Consider the following 20,347-nt stretch of genomic DNA (forward strand, 5'->3'; position numbering starts at 1 on the left):
GGGGGGGGTGTGTGGCTTTTAAATGTGAGAAGCCCTAGAAGAAAAGTCATAGTTTCTATGCTAAATGAACACGGTATTATTGTATTGTTTACATGTGTTTGCAATTCTTATCATAACCACTTTGCTGCATGTAAATGTTCCTTAACTACAAAAGCATTCAAGTTTTTAGATACACAAACTATCTAAAGTAAAAGAAAATGCTACAATTTCCTTTTTGCTATGTGGCAAATGCTCTGAGCAGTTGTATAGTACTTTTCCTCTTGTAAAAGTAATAAACACAACACATGACCAAAATCTCTGAAAAGAAGCTGCTGAATTATCCATGCCACATAATTCCCCTCATAAATATCATCTTGAATACACCCTGGGTTTTTTTGCTCTTTCTACTTTAATTGAAAGGTTGCTCCAGAATCTCATTACTTATGTTTAATATTAATCTGCAAACATCTATTAATTACATAATATTAATTATTAATACACAATAATAGTTTTCTAGACAAAATTAATTCTTGGCCAGTTTATACCTATTTACTCTTACATCGGCATTTGCCTTCAGTTTGAATCCCTCTTGAGTTTCTCTCCCTATTGTCCTAGGGACCACTACCATATTTCCTCCCTTGCTTTGTTTTAATAAGGGTTGGTGAGCCAAACTCTTGCACAGCCTTGGTTTGCTTTGGTTTGTGGGTTGGTTTTTTTTTGGTTTATAGTGGGGGTTTTTTGTTTGTGGGGTTTTTTTGGTCTATATCAGAAATACCTTGGAATAACCTGGAATCACATTTGCTTTTTTAGGCTTTTTTTTTTTTTTTTTTAAACTGTATCACAGACACCACTCAGTGAAAAACTGACAAACAGGTCCTCCTCTTTCTTGGTTGCTACATTGTTGGAGAAACCAACAGGAGAAATACTTGTATTCTTAAGCCAAGAGTTTGATCTGTTTTTCACTATGGATTTCAACAGATTTCCATGCTGTTGCACACATTCTGTGCTGACAACCATTACTGGCTGTGTGTCAGCAGCAATTCTATAGGTGTGATCTTATTCATGCAGCCCAAACCATTACTGAAGAAGCTTATGAGCAAACAAATTTTTAAGAACGTCAGTAGGAAGTTCTAGCTCCAGCATTTTCCCGTACTAACCTATTTTGAATGTTAGCCCCTCTTCTATTTATCTGTATGCCCCTAATCAGTCTCCCTGCTTTTCCCTTCTTAAAGCCTTGCCAATCTCATAGCACTTACTCAGCTTTCTGCTCACGTCCTCTCTGCCATAGCATTCTCTAGCCCACTATCCCGGCTCATTAAATTTTGTGTTACCTCTGCATTTGCCTTTCTTTGGGCCTGGCTCAATCTCTTTCCTTGCCCTTCATATTGCTACATCCCTGTCCATATATATTTCTTTATTTTCCTGCTGTTCCATCTATATATCACTTCTCTCTGTTTTTTTCCACCTTTTACACTCACGCTGCTTACATGCTGTTGTTCCCACGTCCTCCTATGCTAACCACACTCCCTCACTTGAATATTCCTCTTTGGTCTTCTGACAGACCCGATCCTTGAAAGCAGATATAGTCAAACTTTAGCCCAGGCTGTGAGGTGAGGCCCTGCCGACAGCAGGCTCACAGAGCAGTCCAGCTGCCTGTGGGAGTATGGACCCGCTCCTCAAGCAAGAAGGTGCAGCTGAAGCCACTGGTCAGCTGCTCCCCACCCAGCCCAGAGTGAACCAAGGGGAGACCGGGAAAGCCCATACCATTTCCCTCCTGGCTCCCGATCTTTTTTCACACTTGCGAGGAACTACCCTGTCAGTCCCTGGGCTGATATCATGACTTTGGTGCAGAGCTTACAGGGTCAGGAGGGTTAGTTCCCCCACTATACCATGGTTTCCGCCATACAGCTCCCATTATCAACTCCCCTCCATTTCTACGCCTCGTTTCATTTTCTGCCTCTCCAGTTTCTCAGATCTCCCTTACGTATCATCTGGCTCTCGCATATGCAGTGAAGGTACAGCTCCTTTAGTCACCAGTACACCTGCACTTCGCGTTCACTGGAAACGGCAGCATATTGAGGACAATTCAACAGGGACAGCACTCCCGCCATATGTTAAAGTTACAGGTGGAAGCATTCGTCTCAGTGAACCCCAGCTTACCTTTTGCAACACTGGAACTGTGAAAACAGCAGCTCTTTTTGATTAAAACCTCAAAGGTGAGGGCTGGAGCTTAGGTTCAGTTCAGCAGCCCAGGGAAACCCCCTTTACACCATATGGTAACAGAACAACATCAGTCAGGCCAGGCCCTGGGCTGGCAAAAACAACATGCCTTTCCACATCATTGTGGAAAAAGTGTTTCAAAGTGATGATTAAGCAAACTAAGCATAACTAAGATTTCACACTTACCCTTGCAGTGAAGTCCACAGCAGCACCCCGATTTAACAGCAATGTAGCTACATTGATATTTCCATAGTGAGCAGCTATGTGGAGGGGAGTGAACCCACTCTGGAAAAACAAAACAAAACCAAACCAAAATACTTATTTTCTTTACATCTCATTGGTATTCCAAAATTTGTATTACATCACTGACAGAAGCTAGTAATAGGAGTCTGCTGCAAGTCACCATTCCAATTCTGTACTAGTTTTCACTCAATGATGTTTATTTATAGACTCTCAAAGAGTCTAAATAAAATCATATTGCTATGCAGAAGGGGGAAAAAAAAAAATCAACGTAATTAATCTAGAAGACCAGAAGTACGACAAAACTTTCAGTTATTCCAGAAAAACCACAGCAAAACATTTCAGGATGAAAGCAATAATCTGAAATTAATTGATAACTAGAAATATCTATTTATTGATATTATGTCAGCCTTGCAAGTTAAATCTCTTAGAGATTATTTGCAGAAGTCCAGATACAAGTCATTTAATGATACTTGCTAACTGCTTTTTATGAATTCAAAGTAGATGCAAATGAAAACAACATCAAAGACAATTTTAAATTATTAATATGGATCTTTTTTTTTCCAAGGGTTAGCACCATAAAGATCAGTCTCCCACTGTGGGCAATCACAGTGGGTTATGTTCAGACACCACGAGTTACCATCCTAATTAGAAGATGCCTAATGATAAAATTACTTCAGCAACTTATTTTCATTTCTAAGTAGTTTTACTTCCTTTTAAAATAGTGCTAAAACATGCAGCAATTCTACCAGTCCTGCAAAGTATGAAACCTTATGGGAACTAGATGCATTTCTAAATTGTTAGCAAGCCATGCTAGCTGCCACTGCCTTGCTTTGGGAGTTCTGCAGATATAAAATCACTCTTGGATCATTCTATTTGCTGACACCATCAAGGTAAGTGTCATGCAGAAGCCTAAAATCAGACCTGGATGCACAACAGGACAGGGTTGTCTGCAGCTCTTAACGCATCTAATAAACATATGCTCAATAAGAATCCCTGCAAACTCCATCTTACACAATATGGCTCTTTCATGATGGCAGTTAGTTCCCATGAGCACTTACTCTTACTTTTAAACCCTAGTTTCAGCTGCAGAAAGCCCTGGTATCTAAACTACAGTCTTCTCTAGCACATGCTACTTCATTTCATCTAAAGCAGGTATCTATCCTATACAAGGCAATGCAAAAAGGAGGAAGAAATGATGCAGCAGCACTAAGTCATGGAGGAGTGATGATGCATATATATATTTATATATACCTCTGTTGTTCTATTCACCATCATCTAGGTTAACACATTTGGAAGCAAAGAGGGGGGGAAAAAATGAACGGTTAGTTCACCACTGGTGACATGGATGCAAAAAGCTTCATGATTGCTACATGGCATGGCAGCTCAGATGACAGCACAATCAGCACACAAAGGAAGCTCAACTGAATGGAAGTTGAATGATCAAGTATTTTGAATGTTAACTGTTACATGTTTACCAAAGTTCTTAAAGTAGCAATTGCACAAACAACTAACCAAATAACTTAATTGTACAATACCTATACAACACTACTGCAGGAGTGGCTTTCATTCCCAAGAGAGTAATTCTAATATTTTACTTATTATTTTCCATTTGCGAAGTTTCTACAGGAGAAATTAACCCTGATTTAAACAAAAAGGGAACGGGGGACAAAGAGGCAAAGGAAGCAAATTGAATGTTACTCTTAATCACACACTCTAGGAGAAAGTTATGTGTAATTCTGCAGCAAAATACTTCACTAAGGGAGGCCTTGATGTAATTAATACATATGGTCAGCACTTAATAGCATCAAACCTTTTTTCTTTTTACAACTGACCTTTGACTCCACATCAGCATTGTGGTCATTCTGCAGGAGTAGAGCTGCTGCCTTTGTATCATCCTTGCGAGCAGCGATGTGAAGGGCAGGAAGACGAACTTTTCCCTTCGTATCATTTTCAAGCAGCAGTGAAACCACCTGGTCATGACCTTGCTGCAAAGCTACCGCCAAAGGCGTGAAACCATCCTGCAACATACAATGAGGACTCTCAACACACGTTTCAAGCTTTCCAAGGGGTGGAAACGGGAAGGGAAGAGATCTCAGCATTAGTAACTGGCTCAAATTCAAACATAAAGTTTAACATGGTGCAAATTAAAAGTATCCTGCAATGACACTGCAATTGGAGTAAAGTGTTGGTGAACTAGGTCCCAAATGCTCAAAATACCTTTCTGGAACTCTGGACTTAAACATAAAATTTTAAGACACAAGCAAACAAAATGACTGAGCCTTGAGGAAAAAAGGGTGAAATTACTTATGAATTAACAGTTGCATAAATAAGTGTGTGAATAATAAAGTGCATACGTATATAAAAAGCTGAATATTAAAATTAGAATTGTTAATGATGTCTGCATAGCAAATTATCATCCATTCCCCCCCCACAGCTACAGGTTATAATCTGTGTTTTTGACAAAAAAACCCCACCAACACTTCAGCTCTATCCTCTGATATATTTTATATGTGGATTAAAAATCTAGTAATATTTGAATATGAATACCACATTCTCCCAATATACCAATTATTTTACCACAACTTCCATTTATGAAAATTTATATAGATGTGATGGACAATCCTCTTACAAACAGAAATTATTTCCTTTCAGACTAGCAAATAGCCAAAGTAATGCAGAATAAGAAACCTGAAAAATAGAAGATTTTTGTTTAAACAGATTTTAGAGTGGATTCCTCAAACATGTGAAAAGTACAGTCTGAGATGTTTTTATAATTTTGTTCTTATGGATTCTTGGAAAACGAAAGAATGAAAGAGTTGTCATTTAGATTCTGCTCCTTCCTAAACATTTAAGTGGCATTCTAATCCAGGAACCCATTCAGCTTTTCCCAAGGTAATATCCCTAAATCACTCAAAAAATCACAAATGCAAATTACTCTACTTGGGCTATTTATTTATTACATTTGACTCTCAGTATATCCATATATGAATATATGCAAAGCTTATATTACCAAACTTCATTACAGTTTAGTAGGTAAACACCTCCTTTCACCTTTCAGCTACTTCTGTCATGGTGAAACTGTCTAAGTGTGAAACAAAAGTGCAGCAATGACACAGAAGGATGTAGATCCTCACCCTATGTCAAAAGTGCAGAGTTCAAGTGTTAACTTTTGGAAATATAAGTAATGTTTTCAATACGGAATTTCTCTCTGTGGCTTACCAAAGGTAAACCTCAATTTAGGAGGAAAAACAGGAGGAGTTCTGAAAAAGAGCATTTTTTCAAAATTGGGGCGGGGGGGGAATAATTAAAATTCCTTGGATCCTAAACAAGTTTCCCTCCCTGAATTTTTTTTTAACTCATTTAACCTGGGCTGAAACAAACACGAAGCCTCAGACTGCAGGCAGAGCATGACACAGGGTTTGAAAAATACTGTGTAGCTGTGAAGGCCAAAAAACTCCATGAGCGTCCCCACAAGAGGGCTCTGGCAATATAGCTATGCTGTACCTGCAGAAATGAAGGCTTCTGCCTGGAGAAACTTTGAGTGTGACAGCTCGCGCCTTAGTGACCCAGAGATGTTGGCTTCCTGGTCTATTTATACAGCTGGCAGCAGCTGCACAGTCAGCGGCTTCACAAAGAAAAGTGGCTTAGCTATCCACGATGTCTGTTCTCATTGGGCTTTCTCTTCTGCTAAAAATGCTGGTAACAACAGTAAAAAAGAAATAATCCTAGCAACACATTTTCTCTTTTCCTTAGGGAAAAGGGAGTGGACAAATGGGAGGGAGCACTTAATTTCAGTCCCAGAACAGCTGCCATCCCCTATAGCCCCAGTTTCCCAACTCTGATGAGACTTGCCCATCATTTCAGTGTGTGCAGAGACCACTGTACCAAGGCCAAGCAAACTGCAACCAAGAATATCAGCACCAACAATAAGACTTTTCCACCACATGGTCTCTGAAGATGCCAACTCACAAAATCCAATCGCAGGCAAGTACCATGATGTCAGTACTGTAATTAGCAACTGCGCTTTAAAACATGAGGCAAAGCCCACTCCAGAAAAAAACAAAACAAAATGCCAAAAAAGGAAAACAAGTTAAAGGAAATAGTTGGTTCTATTTTTTCATTTAGATTAAAACACCTTTGTTAAAGAGTTTTATTTTTAATGAATATTTAGCCAAGTGGCAATCATTTAATAAAAAAGGCTTTTGCACTTAACAAAGATAAAGATAAATCAGATTTATAAGAAAAATTGGACCAAGATAAAATGAAAAAGCACCCATAAGGAACTACCACAAACAAGTAAGGCAACACTGTTTTGTAGTCTGGTATCTTCAAAGGAATTCTCCATGGATAAAATGAAATTGCACCTTATCATCAAGCTGAGTTGGAGAAAAGCTCAACCTAAACTGACATATAATGCTCAAGGGAAAAACAATACCAAAGAAAAAGAACCAAATATCCATGCATCATTTTTAAAATTTCTATGTTCAGAAAATCATGCAGTGGCAAGAATATTTTCAGAAGTCTGAATCTACTGTACATCTCTGGGGGTCCCATGACTCCTCTGTTTCCAATTTTTACAAAGAAACAGAAATTAGTGCTCTGAAAACCACAATTTTCAATTCATTTTCCAGATTGACAATATTTCATTTTGGTATTTCTTGGCTTTCATATCTTTGAGCATTTCCAGAAAGTAGTTTCTGATGCACACTTCTAGTTATAACATTTTTAGTGATACTGAAAACATAATTTTAATCCATTAGCGATTCATTTCTCACAGCGCTGACTTCAGAAGAGAAGAAAAAGATTCCATACATACATCATTATACAGTGATACTATGAGGTACAGTGATGCAATAACCTAATTTTGCATTTCGTACTTTGCAAAAAGTAGGACTTTTTCAAGTAAGAATTATTTCCTTCATGGAATCAGTTCAGAAAGAGCAATAATAATTTAGTAAATATTAGAGAGAGAACATACTAAAATACCTTTTTTTTTTCTGGTAGCAAAATCTTGGAACTAAGATAACTGGAAATTCATCAGATTTTTTTCATCAGAGATCAAAAACCTACCTCAATGCAGTACCTTTATGACTATTAATACATCTGCCACTTTTTCTCCTTCCAGGTTGCCTTATTTGCATTATAATTACTTTTAAAGGCAAGAAATAAAAACTGTCCTTCTAGAAACATCACAGAACACCTTCAAGGATGGACCTTGCATCTTTCTGTCAGCTTGAAATTATCACTGCAGGACCGGATGGGATAACTAGGTGCTACAGAGAGGTTATCAACACGGCAATAAATGCAGTTCAGAAAATGCTCCAAATGCTCCAAGCATTAAGTAACCCTGGGTTTTCCCCGATATCCCACTGCTGGCTACAAAGCATAGGTAAAGAGTTGTTCTTGTTTTAAACAGTTGTTCTGGTTTGATAGTTGCCCTCCACATTACTCACTATTTTAATGAAAGCACAGAGAACTTATTATGCAGACAGCCTCCCTGTTTGAGCACTTAACCTGAAAGATTACCAGTTATGACTAAGAACTCATCTATTTTTAGACCTGTTTCTAGTTAAAGTCATTTTTTATTTTAGAAATGGCAAGAGATGGTTTAAACTGCTGAAAAGCCAATAACTCAGTATTCATTAGCATACTTTGCAGAGAGAACTTTTAATTTTCTATTTAAAAGACTAGTTTGATATAAGCTGGCAAGAATCACTGCTGAAGCACGTTTTACTTCGTTCATAAAGTGTGAAATTCAAACTTTTACCTCTGTGGCAAGGCTTTGACTGGCACCATTGTCAAGAAGAAACTTAACAACCTCCAGGTGGTTTTCTTGGGCTGCCATATACAGTGGAGTGAAACCATTCTGAAATAGGAAAACAAGAGTGTAAACACTTCATACGTACCACAGATCTGCCAAATTCAGGTAGATGTGGAGGAAATCAAATGAACTGTGTGCTCACATGCCAATTAACTGTGTTATTGATTTAAGTGAAGACAGGAGAAGGGTAATATTCTTTAAAAGGACACAGTGGAATCTTTCAGCTGACCAGATACAGTTCCCACAGCTAAGTAAGAATACTTCCTTTTACATCTGTTGTGAAGTCAAACTAAAAACCAATCTGGACAGACCATTCAGTAGAGATGAGTTATGATTCCAGATAAATGCAGCCACAGCAATGGAAATGCAAAATGGGACAGGCAATACAATACATGTCTGTAGTGAAAGCAAGAGCAATGGCTCTTCAGAATACTTTCCAATTTTTTCTCCTCTTTCCATTAGCTTTGACTTCTCTTTCACTTGTGCCAGCTACTTACGCCTTTTGTCTCCTCAAAGAGCTTGCCTTCTGAGCATAGCCTGCTTGTGGTCACTGAGCTACTTCGTATTTCAGGCACCAGGAGATCTAAGGATCATTGGTTCTCGGTAGTTTGATACAGGGGTTTATCAGTGTTTCCGACTACATTAGATCATTTCTCAAATTGTGCTTGAGTAATTTTAATCAATGCAATACAAGTATTAGAGGCTGCAGAGCTTAACTCATTCTTTGGCAAGTACTTTGCTCTTACAGTCAATGTTTTTGTCTTTGCCTTAACTGGCCTTTCAGCAATTGAATTTTTGGGGACTAACATTAAGGCAATGTATTTTTCCCTATTGTTCTGTGCATTTGTGAAATTCACAGCTTTGACGTCACTCACAAAACCAAAATGGCAAAATTAAGTAATGAAACCTGTCCTGGGATCAAGATAACCTCTAAAGGAATTTATAGAAGTTGCTGATTTGCACCTGGAATTGCTTGGCTTTCATATAGCACCACATGTCCCTCAGTCCAACAGAATCATGAACTAGTGGTAAATATATTTTATAGTAACAACTTAAAATGTCCATACACTATTGACTGAGCAGTTTGGTATGGCTGATGCAACCAAAGCAGCATCAGCAATAAGAACAACAATCCCTTTCTCCTCTATCATGATACATGTTTTTACCCTTCATACTCCAGCACTACCCTATCAGACATACCACTGCTAGATTTTGCCTGATCCCTTTCCTTGTGGTACCAGGGTGGGTGATGATGCCATTAAATGTTCTGGCCAGTAGGTCACTGAGGTTTCAGCAGCCTCTGGTAGGACCCTGTCTTTCTTCTCACTATCTTTGAGATCTCATGCCATTGGGATTTCTGTGAACCTCAGAGTCAGCTGCAATGGAGGCAGCAGCTCCTCTCTTCAACTGCTCCCTCTTAAAATCCATCAGACCTCTTGCTTTACCACACACCGTGTATGGTCATTACTCTAGAGGATGAGGAATACAGGAGGAAAGAAAATACAAAATAAAATAGAAGGTAGGGGTAAACAGAAGAGATCTTTCATCTGGCTTAAATAACAGAAAAGTTCAGGAAGTGCTTCCATATGACTGGGCTTGGCTGACAGTATCGGCACTCTCATGTCTGCAACATGTCCAGGGCAGACATTTCGGCAGGGTAGAAGGCACAGGGAGAGCAGCTCAGCAATTCAGCCAAACAGAGATGAGCTGGGAAGAGCTTGGTCATATACTTGCATCAAAGAAAAAACAGCATTTTGGGTTCTGGAGGGATGAAGGGAAACCATAGCCTAAGACCTATAGCAGTAAATTTTGGCTGAGTTATAGTAGCCGCAGTGAAAACAGCTGAGAGACATCTGACTGTCACAGCAATGGGGCAGAGCTGCAGGGCACACGTCCAACACAGAGCGCACAGGTGACCTGAGGCCGAGCATGCAGGCTTCACTGACAGCAGAGACAAATAGGAAGTCAGAAGAAAGGACAGTTGGAGAGGAAATGGCGTGAACTGGATGTTTGATCCAAGAGGAACTTTACCATCAACAAGACACTGAGCAGCTGTGAAGCCACATGTTTACAAGGCTCACACAGGCTGCAAGGTTTGTTGCTGTTCCAGTATTTTGATAAGTTGGTCTCTATTCAGGAAAGCATTGCTACAAGCATAAAGCAGGCGCTGAAGTCCTGCCGCAGCCAAAGCCTAAAGTTAGCAATGTGTTAATGCACTCTCTAGAACCAAGGCCTAACAGTTTAGCCAAACTTCCGCTTAATGAAAAACCAAGCAGCCGGAAAGCGCTTGCTAAGGTACCTAATATGGCACACGACAGGTTATTATTATAGTGAACAGCACTCTGGCATTTTTCCCATCATTTCATGGCACACTCAATATCTATTTACTAACTCAGCTGGAAACAAAGCTTTTTTTTTTTTTGTTCATTTCAAACATTTGCATTTAGAAAGGAAGCAGGAAACACCAATTATTAGTTTCAGAAAATAACTAAGAGGCAGAAATTTACAGAACCAAGTAGCATTAGCATTTGGAGGCAGAACAGAACCTTTTCTCCTATGTGAAATTATTGTAGGGTTTTCAACATCTTCCCCCACCACTTGGCTTTTCCTTCTCTCTTTAAAAAGGGGCTGAAATTGCCAGTGAGCCACAAGCCTAAGGAAAGCATTTTGCCTTCAATAGTAATAAATAGCCCTTAGAAGAGGTACAAAATTCAGACGCAGTAAAAATTAACTTTTTTTTTTTTTTTTTTTTTTTAAAGGACCAGACGATTTGGTTAAAGAAGGCCTTAAATCCCTAACACTGGTGCTGTCAGCAGGGTAGAGCTGTTACCTTCAAGGGAAGAGGAGATAAAACCAAACTCACAGAAAACAGGGTCAGCATCAAAAAGAAAAACAAAATAAAACAAAAAAATCTTTGAGTAGTCTCTCTGCGGGTATGCCAAGTTCAGCAGAACTTTATTCTAAGCTTTAGGAAGGCTCAAGTGATGCTCAGTACCACAGACAAAGCTGGTTCAGGGGCTGTTTGCTAACAGGGAGCTCCAGGGACATGCCAAAATGACTAATCCCAACCGCGGTATCTCACTGCCAGGTATTGGTGTGGAATGGTCAATATACATGTCTCTCAATCACAGACTTCAAAAGCATCCATAGTGAGGGAGGGAATCTTTAACTCTCATATGTTAGCAAAATAAGGGTAACGTGGCAAAACCTTAGGGTGTATGGACAATGCAGTTACATAAGATGTTTACACTCTCAGATTATTTTTAGTTTCCAGGCTGAATACACAAGTTCTCAAACACAAGCAGAAGAGACCCTTTCAAAGCCATCTTAATTTCTTTAACAGGAAAACCAGTGGAAATATTTCTGCTCTGTTTTACTTCCTAACAGTCAGGGAAGATTTTACTTAATACTACTTTTTGTTATTGTTTTTCTCTTTAAATTCAAATTACATGCTGCCTGGAACCAAATATTTCTATATCGAGCTAGTATAAAAGAGTAAGAAAGGAGAACCGAGACATCCATTCTTTGTCCAGGTGAAGGAAGCATGAAATACAGATCACAAATAACTAACATTCTTGAAATAGATTCTATTAAACATTTTGTTCATATCATTTAAGAGAACAATAAAAACAAAGTTTATTTAAAATGTAAATTTTTTAATTTCCCTTTTTAACAAACATTTTCTATCATGCCCACATCTTTATAATACAGAAGAATGGCAATACTGGGCCAGATGAGAAGACCATCTCTTAATCTGACCCCTTCTCTGACTACCTGACAGCCAGCCCCTGAGCATGGAGAACAGGAATGGGGCAGGCATGCAGGGACACCTCCTATGGAACAGCCACCTGGCTTTCAACAATCTGTGGTTTATGCATTTTTTGAGCCAGAGTTTTTCTGTTTCATTTTACTGATTTGCTCTTAACACCAGTACTGTTTTCCCTTATTTCAAATTTTCTGTAGTTGACCTAAATATTCAAAGGACTTCACCAAACTTACAAGCTCTGTGTATGCCCTCCAGTACCCCCTTGTACAAGGAAAGGGGATGAGCTTGATTAAGTCTGAGACACTGAACTATGTGAAACAGGATCACTTTCATTTGAGCAAGTTCTCTCCCACTCTCCTGTTCTATCAGTATCTCTTCTGACTCTGAAACAATTAGCAGCTCGTAGGACACCGGAGGGCAAATCTAAGGCCGAAGGTTACACGCTTTGCTGTGCTGCTGCCTGTTACACAACAACTTCCAGTATCCTGCAAACATCCTTGGATGTGCCTCTACTCTCTTGCATCTCCAGGGGTGTGCGTCTGTGTGGCTTCTGGACAACTTCAGAGATGTTATTTCTATGTTTCTCTGCTGATGAATGAGGGGGGGCAACTCAGAGTTAATCCCAACTGATGGCTGACATCTCATGTGGGAAAAGACCTGAACACAACCTGGGATTTCACGGCACTGTCATGCCTATGGGGGAGGACAAGACTTGATATGTCCATGATGCCTCTTGGTACACTCTGACCACCTGGTGAGGGGTAGAGCAGAACGGGGAGAGCTGGGAGCATGTAAAGTTTTAATTGTATGTTGGGTGGGAATGAACACTCACTAAAATGTCTGCTTCAGTAATAAAATGGCAACTGTGTGTTTAAACTTTGTCCTTGCACCTGTTGTCGGTTACCTACCTGTGTGGAATAATCGAAAAAGAATGGTTTTTTTTAACATTAGCAGGATTACATTCATCTTACTGACTCTATCAAACCTTATTTTCAAGAACCAACATTAACACAATGATATCTACCAAATATATTTACTAATATTATAGTTTATAAAGGGAAAACGATTTTAATGTCAGCAAAGTTTTTGATAGTACCAAACGGAGGCATGTTACTTTACCTGAGACTGTGCATTGACATTGGCCCGATTTGTAACCAACACTTTGACTACTTCTGCTTGTCCAGCGAGGGATGCTATGTGCAATGCTGTGTTTCCTTTCTGAAAAGAGTACAAAACCTGAGCTGAATACATGACGATACGGTCAAGAACATACTCCACTTTAAAATACAGTATTTCTTGCAACAAAATATTCTAACTGAATACTTCTAATGTGTAAGTTATTCTTGAAGACATGGACAGAAACCAAGACAGGAACCTACAATTTGTTCAGTAAATCTCATTCCTAGTAACCTCTGACATTTACTATACTCTAAAAAGTTTCTATTAAACAATTATTGAAATGACTCCACCAGTGGAAAATGGACAATTACTGCTGCAGTAATGTCTGTAATCGGTTTGCTGACACCTTGTGCCCATACCACCAGTGTGAACAAGAGAACAATTAGATAGGCCTGACTGACCTTTGTTGCTGCATCCACGCTGGCACCTCGCTGTATCAGTTCAGAGACAACTTCTACATGCCCTTCTTTGGAAGCGAGATGGAGAGCATTCAACCCATTCTGATTGAAAAAAAAAAAAAAAAGAAGGAAAAAAAAGAAAAGCAATGGGAAAGATTGGCAAAGGTTTTCCAGCATAGTAAACATATCAGGAAACAAATTATTACATCCCAATGAGAGGGCTGCTTCCAAAAACTGCTCTTATGTAAACTTTACAAGAACTAGATTATAAGGGAAGAGTATGAATTAAGTCATGATATACTAGCTCTGGGGTCTCAAGTTCTGTGCTGTCCCATGGTCTGGTGTAACACAAATGGACTGAAAGATAACGTTAAATAGCACAACATTCTCCAAGTGGAAGTGAAATAGTGTCTTGGTAAGAGTTAAAAATCACAAAGTTTTAATTGAATAAAATACATAAATAAGGCTCATCGAAAAAACACATAAGTTATCATTGACATGAAGTGCTAATATAAAAAGATATTCAAGAAATAGTGAGAAAGGTATGTAGCCAGCAAATTTGATCAAAGTATTCTTCAACCTGATTTGAAATGTTGATGTCCACTCCACTTTTTAAGTAGTCGAGAGCCTTTTCCAAGTTGCCAGCTCGAGCAGCTCTCAGGTAACTTGCATTTGTGTCAGACTACAAGAAAAAAGGAGAAGTGCCATTAGAAATTACAGCACAGTATAAAAATATACTCCCTTGGCAAAGAAGATACTAAGGAAACAACATATTGTACATACATTTAAATAGACATAAAAGAAACAAAACTGCCTTATCAAATATGGGTGAAATCTGCCCTCCTTGCTTATGCACACTCCCTCTGGTGTAAATAGACTGTCTGGGTGACTAGTCACTACAAGATTTGACTTCATATTGGAACGTGAATTATGCAGCACTGTCTAACATGCAAGGCTAGTCGCCAGGGACACATCTGGTACCCAGCATGGAAGACAAACATGATGAGGCTCAGGATAGGACTCCATGGAAACCACTCTGCTCTTTCCAACAGTGCCACACCACCTGTAATGTCCAAGCTGAACAGACCAGGCTAGTACTGTGAGATCTCACATGACAAATTTAAAAAAAGATCTCAATGTTGAAGGACTTGACTACCTGAATGAAAAAACATGGTTCTACAAATTAAGGCATTTTAAAATTTAATGTCTGATTACATTTGGTGTTATTTTCTCCATCCTCCCTCATTTTATGGCATATTTTATCTACAACATCTGTCCACATTCAGTGAAATACCCAGAAATCCCTAGGTACAGTGCCATTATTTAAACTGCATTTTACTTTTTTCCCAGATCTTGCTTTAAAGATAGCTGTGCAAATTTGCTTTATGATGACTTCAGCTGAATGGAAGGATGGCAGAAAGGATGGTTAAGTCATGAAAGAATCACTGAAAATAATTCCCGTCCCCAGGGGGTTTTAACAACAAGTTATGCAAATATCCACCAAGGACAGTTTAGATAATACTGATCCTGCCTTGGAGCAAGTGGAATGAACTGGGTTAGCTTTTGAGAGGGACAAATAGTATAATCTTTGATTTTATCTGTGCCATAGCTTTCCCTGGCATCTTGGACAGTCAACACATTTTTTTGTGCCCTCTTCTCCATTGGTATAACAGGAACTGTCTTGGTTTTTTCTCCTCTATCATTTCATCACAGGCTTACATCACTACAACTTTAAGTGCTTTATGATCCTTTAAAGTTCTAAAAGAGTGCAACAGTTACCGTCAGAGAAAAAATTGAAGGCAGTAACTGCCGAGAGAAATACAAAACACCCTGACACCAAAGCTCAGTTACTTATCCAGAGCTCAAACTATATATATTTTTCCCCCTCGTTCCCCATTTTCTGGATTTGCAATAGACTTTTCTCTTCTCCTCTCAATGCAGCCGTTTCAAACTGGATGTTCTGTTCAAGCACTGCTTCAAGCCCACCTGAAGTCACCTTCATGTGCAGGATGAAGCAAACTTAGGCATAATGACAGCAAAACGGTAAGTGGGTATGAAGTCTGCTTTCTTCTTTGTACCAGAACAAGCTATTTTCTTATATAGCTACAAGACTCTTTTACTAGTACTTTCAATACAACAAGGTCTCTCTTCCGAAGAGAGAGTCATTACTTACAGACTCTTCATTTTCTCCCAAGTTTTGCCCACATGGCATTACACTTTGCGACGGTACATTGCTAGCTTACAACCTTCCCTGCTCTTAATCATTATTTTCCAAGCATGCCATGCTAATCATTACAAATCTACTGTGATGCACTTCCAACAAAACAGCCCCCAAATACCAGTGTTTAATTAGGCTTTATCAAAAACAAGGTGCTGCTACAAACTACGTGGTCTGAACTGTAAAGGCTATGAGGAAGAAGAGCTGCCTTGAGAGGTGCAGTAAAACCCTTTCATTTGGAAGATCATCTGAACCTGTGCGATGCAGATTATTACAGGAGACAGGTCATATTCTCAGTGCTTAGCAACAGCAGCCACCGGGGTAAAAAACAGGTCAGCATTTTATCAGCATTACTAAAGGTATGAGGGAGGACTTAATAGACCGGGAGCCTTTTTTGTCACAGTGTAATGGCATGTCTGTTTGGCACAGTCAGCAGGTGGATGATAACTAACATCAGCTGTTTACAGCTGCTGCTGGGTGGGGAAGGGCTGCACCAGGGAAGCTTGCTGTGGAAAATCACTTCCCGCCAGCCCCATTAATGCATGCCAGACAAGAAATGCTGCTCATACTCAGAAACATTTTAACGTTTCTATTTGCTCAAACAAAATGGAGGCGAGGGAGAAGGCAGAAGGAGTGATAAATAGATGATATTCACATTAATAGCCAATTACCATTTTGCTGTAGAGAGCAAGCAACATCTTTTAAGGACTTCTCTTGGAAGCACTTGCTCACTAACAGGAGGACGGACAAAGGTTAGGTCACATTTCCAGCCTGGGGATCTATAAAAATGTTTCCAATCAAGCTAGCTCAGCTGCTTCTCAGTGATGCACAAATCTATTCCTGAAATCCCTCAAGCAAACAGCATGCCCTCCTTTGCCAGTCACCACTCAAAACTCATACCTTTTGCTCAAACTGTCCACAAACACCACTGACAGCAGCTGCCAGGTTGCCACCCGAGTGGCATGGCACAGCACCATGCTCACCCATCAGCTGGGGCTCTCGCTGCTCAGACAGGGACAGGCTCCCAGCACGAGCAGCACCGTACAGAAAAAGCAGCGCTGACATGTGCAGGCACTACGATGACAACTAGGAAGCACCCAGAGAAGCTGACATTTTAATGGCATGCCGGGATAACAAACTCTCCCCCACTTCAGCAGATCTGAGTTGGCACTTCCACTTTCCACCTTACCTTCATGTTTCCAGTTACATGAACACGATGCGAGCTCGTAGTGTGTGAAACTGCATGAGCTGCCTTAGCAGCCAGGCTGTAACACATCCCTATGCACTAAGAAAGGGGAAAATCTTTTTTTCCGACCTTGCCTAAAGCTCTCAAGCCCTCAGACTGGGTTAACTCACCTCAGGTTGGTTAACTCACCCTTTCTGGGCCATCATGCACAGAAATTTTGAGATTTGCACAGAGGGATAACAGACTGAGGTTGTACAACTGTGCAAAAAGTTCAACAAGGCTTCTGGGATTGTCTCCATCCATTACAGTCTCTGCCATAAGCAGAAACAAACAATAACATTAGAGAGAAAGGAGAGCCAGTATCTTTGGAAACCAAAAGCAGTTGCAGCCTCTCTAAAAGTAGCATTGCCAGTTCCACTTTACCTATAACTAACTAAGGCATTACTTTGGACCTGCTCAGATAGAGAATAGTCTTACAAGTTTTTCCTACCTTGCAAAATGCCTTGAATACCCTTGTTTTTATGGCATTCCACATCCAAAATCCAGAAGAACCAATGAACACTATTTATAAAAGCTAAGCATAGGGGTCAGTAAAAATTGATCAAAAACATCAAACCAAAACTTTCACATTTCTGAATCCAAAATTTTCTCAACTTTACACTTCTATAAGCCTATTTTTTTTTTTAATATAAAAAGAGAGTAGAAAAATATCATTTCCAATTGGCACTGTTTTTTTAAAACAAAGCCTCTTGGGAGTCCCTCATAGAGCCTGGTAATCGACTGCACAGACAGAAGCAGCAGCAGAGCCTAGGCTCAAATCACTGAAGGATTTAAAAGATCAAACAAATGTAACAATAATGTTAATAATTATTTATCTGGATTGCCATCATGCCTGGAAACCTACATCAAAGACTTATCAAGGACCTGTTATATTAAATGCATTAAAAAACACAGTAGGGGGAAAAAAGGACTTTTAGATTACCGACCATTGCTCAGGACACCCACGCAGGTAAGCGCTCCCTCTGTGGGTAACTATTCTTGACATACCCGCTTCCACTGCCCGCACAAGCTGGCGTCCGAAAGACAAACCCCACACAGACAGCATGTCTACAGGACATTCCATTAACAGACCTAGTAAAAATTTTCTCCAATACTAATTACTTAAACCTCAATATTCCTGAGAGAGGCATTCTGTATGCTAGCAATCTATTCAGATCCCTTTGTTTCTTTTAATCAATCCCAACATGAAATGAAGATGAAAACTGGCTTTTGATTCTCTACTGTCTTGACAAATATCAAGAGACAAACAGGCATAGGACATACATCAAAGCACCCTGAATCTTAGATGTTCTTGCAGTCAGACACAAAGATTGCAGCTGTTCCTGTGAGTTCGCACAGGATTCCTGTTGTCATGCTGTCCTCCCAAAGCCCTTCCCTGCTACCCCTTGTGCTCCCTGGGCATGCTACCTTTTCAATCTCTATATCCAGCCTCAAATAAAAAGCCAAGATTCTTACCAGTGTTTTAATTCTTGGAGAGACAGACCTCAGATCCTGTGCACAGTATTAAATACTGCCTGAGTAGCCGTTCCAGAACTAAACAAACAGATTTATGAAAGTACCAGTACTGATGCATGCATAGTATCAAGCTTTTTCTTCACAGATGGCATGACTTCTCCCCTCTCCCCCACACTTTCTTGGAAGAAAAAGGGACTATTTCTAGTTTTAAGAAATGTGTAAACGCAGATTGGCTAATGAATACAGTTTTTATGCAATGTATATTTCTTTTAAATTTGTGTATTTTCCTTTAATGTACTAGCTATAAAAATCCAATTCTCTGATGTACAACAGGCTGATGAGCTTGCAGACTGCAGGCTGCTTGCAGCCCACAACAGGTTTTCCAGCCTGGAGCTCATTTCGACAGCCTTCATCCCAGAGACATCTCTGGAAAGGGCTGAGCCTGAACAGGCTGTGCTGGTGGCAGCAGTACTCTCTTTCCCAACCCTTCTTTATCCTAAAGGTCCCCTAGTCCTTCCACATGATGGATGGCAGAGCTTGTGACATGCAAGGGTGAGACCTGAGAACCATTTCCCCATTTTCAGGAGAAGCTACAAAAGTTAAAAACATTTTTGTTACAGAAAGACTAAGTCACCTGGATATTATCTTAAGCCTCCATTTTAAAACAGAAGATGCTGATGCTGACTCATGCTAGGAAATACATATTCACTATCTTTTTCTCCAAGTGCTCCCAGTGAAGTAAGAGGCTATTTAGCATAAGTAAAGACAAAAACTATTAGGGAATTTGCACTGTCAGCCCAGGTTCTAACCTGGATTTTCCATGGGACTAGAGAGGTTCCTCTCACAAAACAGAAAGTATGTATTATTTAGTGAACCCTCAAAAGTGCAAAGCCATTATTTGCAACATGCACAGGCCCCCTCCCATACTGATGGTATTTTTATTACACTCACTTCTCTTTCCTTTGTGTTCTGCTTACAGTGACTTCTTTTTCAGATTAAAAATCCAGTCCTTTTTTTACATTGGGAGCAGGGTTTTGTTTTTCACTCCATCTTTAACAGTAGCTGTTTGTGTAGGGAACCCCCCAGCAGGTTCCCATTGTGCAGGAGCAGGATGCATTCTGGCTTGAGTCCCAACAAAAAGATGCTAACCATGCCTAACATTTGTTGTGGGGGGTGCCAAAAACCTCATTTTAAGGGATGAACTTGTGTTACTTCCATTTGGAAATGTGCTCAACAAAACTAGTCTTGCAGCAGCATGAGATGACCTGAGGAAACAGATGATAACATTTTTGCTTATTTTGATAAGGGGGGGGCTTACTACAACTGATGGCATCTTTTTTTTGCAGTTAAGGTTCAACTGATGGGCACTAAGCACTACACTGGAAATTGGAGGTCCTTGGCATTTTTTAGATTTTGCTCCTCTCAATTTAGAGTTTCCCTCCAAGCAAGTATGTTTCACTCACTTGATAAGGGATGAAATTTTACTTCAAATAAACTATACCGGCCACTTAAACAGCAATGTCTGAACCACGTGAAATAAACCCGCCATATTCATTTTCCTGGAGAGACTTCCTCCCTCCTGTAAGTGGCTATATTCTCTGTATTTCCCTACTATCTCATAACTGAATCTGTATTAGAAATTTTCACTTATATCTTCTTTATTAAAAAGATAAGATGATCTTTGTGCAAACAACTATGACTGTACACATGCTTTAAATACCATACTACCATACGTGTTTTTCTTCTGATAAGAATGTGACAGCCTCAGGCCAACTGCTATCTGCAATTCTGCTGTTAATTATCCTTCAGAGAGATGCTTTGG

General features: G+C 39.6%; 1 protein-coding gene across 1 annotated transcript; it reads right to left on the reverse strand.

Moving 5' to 3' along the window:
* Positions 1–2,367: 2,367 nt before the first annotated feature.
* Positions 2,368–18,115, reverse strand: LOC104619481 (ankyrin-3-like). Its single transcript, XM_010285372.1, has 9 exons — positions 18,058–18,115; positions 17,200–17,321; positions 16,725–16,898; positions 14,187–14,288; positions 13,610–13,708; positions 13,149–13,247; positions 8,210–8,308; positions 4,275–4,460; positions 2,368–2,484 (listed from the first exon to the last, which is right to left on the reverse strand). The coding sequence occupies exons 1-9, from the start codon at positions 18,113–18,115 to the stop codon at positions 2,368–2,370; spliced, it is 1,056 nt and encodes a 351-aa protein (XP_010283674.1).
* Between the last annotated feature and the right edge of the window lie 2,232 nt (positions 18,116–20,347).

The sequence above is a fragment of the Phaethon lepturus genome, unplaced genomic scaffold (genome assembly GCF_000687285.1).
Source record: "Phaethon lepturus isolate BGI_N335 unplaced genomic scaffold, ASM68728v1 scaffold9614, whole genome shotgun sequence".
NCBI lineage: Eukaryota > Metazoa > Chordata > Aves > Phaethontiformes > Phaethontidae > Phaethon > Phaethon lepturus.

Bases quoted from the DNA above. Each gene is read 5' to 3' on its own strand.
- LOC104619481 (XM_010285372.1), bottom strand. From the start codon at position 18,115: ATGCTGTCTGTGTGGGGTTTGTCTTTCGGACGCCAGCTTGTGCGGGCA. The intron at 8,309-13,148 runs GTAAAGTAACAT...TTCCTATTTCAG, and splicing joins ATGTCAATGCACAGTCTCAG to AATGGTTTCACTCCACTGTA. The intron at 2,485-4,274 runs GTCAGTTGTAAA...TTGTTTTTCCAG, and splicing joins ATGCTGATGTGGAGTCAAAG to AGTGGGTTCACTCCCCTCCA.